The 4,557-nt window shown below is 36.6% G+C and overlaps 1 protein-coding gene across 1 annotated transcript; it reads right to left on the reverse strand.

The window, feature by feature from the left end:
- Positions 1 to 543: 543 nt before the first annotated feature.
- On the reverse strand, positions 544 to 3,240 carry LOC132065353 (uncharacterized). The gene is made up of 6 exons (XM_059458705.1): positions 2,923 to 3,240; positions 2,472 to 2,708; positions 2,290 to 2,420; positions 1,150 to 2,175; positions 837 to 968; positions 544 to 748 (listed from the first exon to the last, which is right to left on the reverse strand). The coding sequence occupies exons 1-6, from the start codon at positions 3,238 to 3,240 to the stop codon at positions 544 to 546; spliced, it is 2,049 nt and encodes a 682-aa protein (XP_059314688.1).
- Positions 3,241 to 4,557: the final 1,317 nt, after the last annotated feature.

The raw sequence follows: 4,557 nt of genomic DNA on the forward strand, positions 1-4,557 counted from the left end.
TTTTTTTTTTTTTAAATTTATCGGATGTTTTATTAAAATTTTTGATCAGTCTACAACAATAAAGGGAAAATAAGAATTGCTAACCATCTTAGAGTTGACAGTCAAAGATGATTTTACATTTTGCCACAGAAAATTATAAAGCCTATGATTATCTTGCCTTTGAATAAGACTCATTCCTACTGAATTCTCCTTGTTTTGATCCTCAATGATGGAACTTGAGCTTTTTCCATGTTAAGAATATTCCTTCCCATAGATGGTAAAGTCTAAAAACTTTGATATTCCAGCTTCTCCTAAGTATCCATTGCTGTTTTTGCTAAAAAATCTACAAGTTGACTGCCCTCTCTGAAGATGTGCATCACCAGAATTTGTAACTATCTCATCATGTGTTGTATCTACTCCACTCTTCCATAGATCTTACAATATGTTTTTCAATACTAAAGAGTCAGTTTCCAGTTGCACATGCTGCAAATTGCTAGAGAGACAGTAAAAAATAGCTTCTTGAACCGCAACTGTTTCTGCCTCCATGTTGGTAGTAATTCCTATCTAGTTGGCCTGTGCATAAACAACATCTCTTCTGTCATCTCTAATATAAAAAGCATATGAACTATGACCCAAATTTCCTTGTGATGCCCTATCAGTGTTGCATTTCAGACCATGCTGTGGCATCTTCCATTTTACTTTGCAAAATTGCAGTTTTAGTTTATAATTGCTCAAAAAGTCTATAACGGCAGGCCAGTCTGGAGGAAGCCTGCGTATCCATGGATACTTCACTTTGATCAACTGATAAATGGTCTGTTGAGCCTGATACGCAATCCTTCTATATGTAGTATTTTTGCCATGCTTGATTGAATTTCTTCTCTTCCATATTTAGCACATTAGGATAGCAGGAATAGCCTAAAAAATACTTTGCAGCTTGGAAGGTGCAGTTGGTTTCCATTATAGTACGATCATCTGCTGCAGTTGCAGCCCTTCAATGTTTAAACCTGCACAAGAAGCAAATTGTTTCCAAAGCTTAAAAGCTATTGGAGAGGTTTGAAAAAGATGGTACATTATTTCCTGCTTGTATTCCTCACAACACCAGCATCTAGATACAATGTATATGTGCATTCTCTTGAGGTTGTCATTTGTGGCTATCCTTCCTTTCCATACCCTCCATAGGAAAAACTTATCTTAATAGGCAATCCCTTTAACCAGATGTATTTGTATGCTGCATAGCTCTCCTGCTTATGTCTTGTTTCCTCCCATGCACTTTTGACAATGAATTTACCATTGTTTTCACACATCCACCATGCCTTGTTATTATCAACGTCCAGCAGTGTTGGATTTATGTCTTCCTGAATATGAGAAACAGTTTCTGAAGAGAGAACTGCCAATATTTTTTGCAGATTCCATACTCCACCAGATATAAACTTCTTTACTTCTATTTCTTCATCAATAGCTAGCTCATTATCTACAAAGTATAAAGTGCATTGTTTTGTCCGATTATCAAACCACGAGCTAGAAGTACTTGATTTCAATTGCCACCATATCTGATGTTCAACTTCCTCTCTAACGGCCACTATCTTCTTCCATGCATGTGAAGCTCCTTTGTCTTGAGCAATTACATGATGCGGCTTTAAGAAGTACTTGTTTCCCGTAAATGCTCCCCATAAATAGATTGAAGTTCTGAAGTTCCAACAGACTTTTGCAAAAAGTGCTTTTGATATGTCATGGAGAGGTCTGAAGCAAAGAACCCCCTCATCCTTTGGCAGACACATTTTGTCCCAAGCAACCCAATGCTTTCCTTTCACACCAGCAGTATTACTCCAAAAGAACTTGGCAAAAATCTTATGTAATTGATCTATGACCCCTTTCAAAGGATTCATTGCAAACAATAAATAAACAGGCATTGTTTGTAGTACATGTGCAATCAAAATGTATCTTCCACCAAATGAAAGCATTCTGTTTTGCCAAGACATCACTTTATTCATAACCTTTTTGATAAGACTATCATAATAGACAATCTTCCTTCTACCATAGAAGACTGGACACCCCAGATATGTAAAAGGGAAGGAGCATTTCCTCATTCCAGTTTTTCTTCTTACTCTACGCACAATATTAACTGGAACTTTCTCATGCAAATAGAAAGAACTCTTATCCTTATTGTCCAACTGATATGATATCTTCTCATAGTTTCTAAAAAATTTCATCATCTTCTTCAGAGAGGCAGGATCAGCTGAACAAAAAAGAATGGTATCATCTGCATATGATAGGTGGTTTATCTATGGACTCCACTTAGGCATGCTATACCCCTTGAATGCAGAATCCTCATGTAAACTGTTCAAGTTTCTGGCCAAAACTTCTGCTGCAATAATGAATAGAGTTGGGGAAAGTGGATCACGTTGTTTCAGTCCTCTTGAGGAGTGAAAAAAGCGATGAGACTGCCCATTGATCAACACTGAATACCAATTATTTGAAACTAGCCTCTATACCATATGTATCACCACATCAGAAAAACCAAACTGCTTTAATACTTTTGTCAAATATATCCATGAAACCCTGTCATATGCTTTTGCCATATCAAGTTTAACAACCACATTGTGCAGTTTGTTTCTCTTATTTATGTCTCTGATGATTTCTTGTGGCAACAATACATTCTCCACAATGCTTCTTTCTTTAACAAAATCAGTTTGAGTGTTGGAGACGATATAGGCAGAATTGGAACAATCCTTTCATGCAACACTCTGGAGATAATCTTGTTAGCAAAAGTACTAAGACTGGTTGGACTCAGATCAGTAAAGGAATTGACAACTTCCTTTTTAGGGATTAGTAGAAGATTGGTGTGAGTAATAAATCTAGGTAGCTCTTGACCACAAAAGAAGGCCCTCACCATGTTTGTCACATCTTCTCCAATAATATGCCAGCAGGCTTAGAAAAAATGACCTGAAAACCATCTGGTCCACTGGTACTGTCACCATTAAGAATCTCATAATTGGTACTAGGGAGAGCTATTAGTGACTCATTTTGTTCCTCAGTGATCAATGTAGGAATTTTCTTCAGCATCTCATAATCAGTAGAAGTAGGCTGACGTCTGAACTGGTCCTGATAAAAAGAAACTGCCTCCTGTCCAATGTCACTATTAGAGCTTATCCAGTCCCCTTGACTATTCTGAATGTTGTGCAATGCCAGTTTCTTTCTTCTTCCCTCAATATATAAGTGAAAGAACTTTGTATTTCTATCACCATCCTTCAACCATCTCATTCCAGATTTATGCTTCTAGTATTCTTCCTCCAAGTGTAAGTATCTATTCTATCTATTCAAATCAGCTTGGGCTTTATGTAAGGCTTCCCTATTTATCCTGGAAGGATTCAATTCAAAATGCAATTCCTTCACTTTGATAACATCTTCCATAGTGGAAATACACTGGAAAATATTGCCATATGTGTCCCTACTCCACTTTGCCAAAGAATGTTTCACCTCTTTCATTTTTGCCTGAAACTCAATGAAAGGATTTGCTGCAAACTCTAAACACCATTTGTTCTAAACCACTTCTAAGAACTTTGGATAAGTAGTCCACAAGTTAAGGAACTTAAAAGGTTTCACAACTACTTCTTCTTGACTATCACAGACTACATGGAGAGGGGCATGATCTGATCCATGTGTAATAAAATGATAAACTTCAGATGAAGGGAATAAGTCCATGAACTCCTGATTTCCAAAAACTTTGTCAAGTCTCTTGAAAATGAAATCATCTTCTATTCTTCCATTACACCAAGTATATCCACTACCAGATAATTTAACTTCTATGAGACCACAATTACACACAAAATAACAAACTCAGCAATTTCAGAATGATGCACTGGGAGACCACCCAACTTTTCTTCAGGTTTAAGAATAACTTTCAAATCCCCCAAAAATCCATGGTACTTAAATATTCAGAGCTACCTGAGCTATAGAGTCCTATAAATCCTGCCTTTTAACAGCAGTGCATTTATCATATAAAGTTGTGACATATGCTACTTGCTGTAGATTAAGAGTCAAATGCTGCAATGAATCTATAATAACTTGAGATTGCCAGTCACAATAACCTGAGATTGCCAGTCATCTGACTAGAAAAGCCAAATCTTTTTTGATGTGTTAACCATTGCATTATGAATCCCCAACCTCCTTGCGTAAACTTCAACTTCCTCAGTATCACGACCCAAACAGCCGTAAGTGGCACCCACACAATTCTCTTAGTGGGCGAACCATTTACTTAAACCACTCATCCAAACGATTACCAAATTACTTAGCCAATTTTATATTCAAGAATATAACAGATATAAAATGTCCAAATGTCTAGTCATGCTATAAATAAATGAAATATGCGGAAATCTAAATATTACAATCCCAAAATCTGAAAGTCATCGTACAAGGACTCTAAACATAATTGTCTAAAGAATGAATAGCCATCTAAAAATAACATAAATGCCTGAAATGAAATAGACATCTAAAATAGGAAAGATCTTCAGGCAGCCTGGCATGGATAAGAGCTAAACCTCGAATATTGGCGGAAACTGGCCTCACACTAAATATGAT

Source organism: Lycium ferocissimum, chromosome 1 (genome assembly GCF_029784015.1).
Source record: "Lycium ferocissimum isolate CSIRO_LF1 chromosome 1, AGI_CSIRO_Lferr_CH_V1, whole genome shotgun sequence".
NCBI classification, from domain to species: Eukaryota; Viridiplantae; Streptophyta; class Magnoliopsida; order Solanales; family Solanaceae; genus Lycium; species Lycium ferocissimum.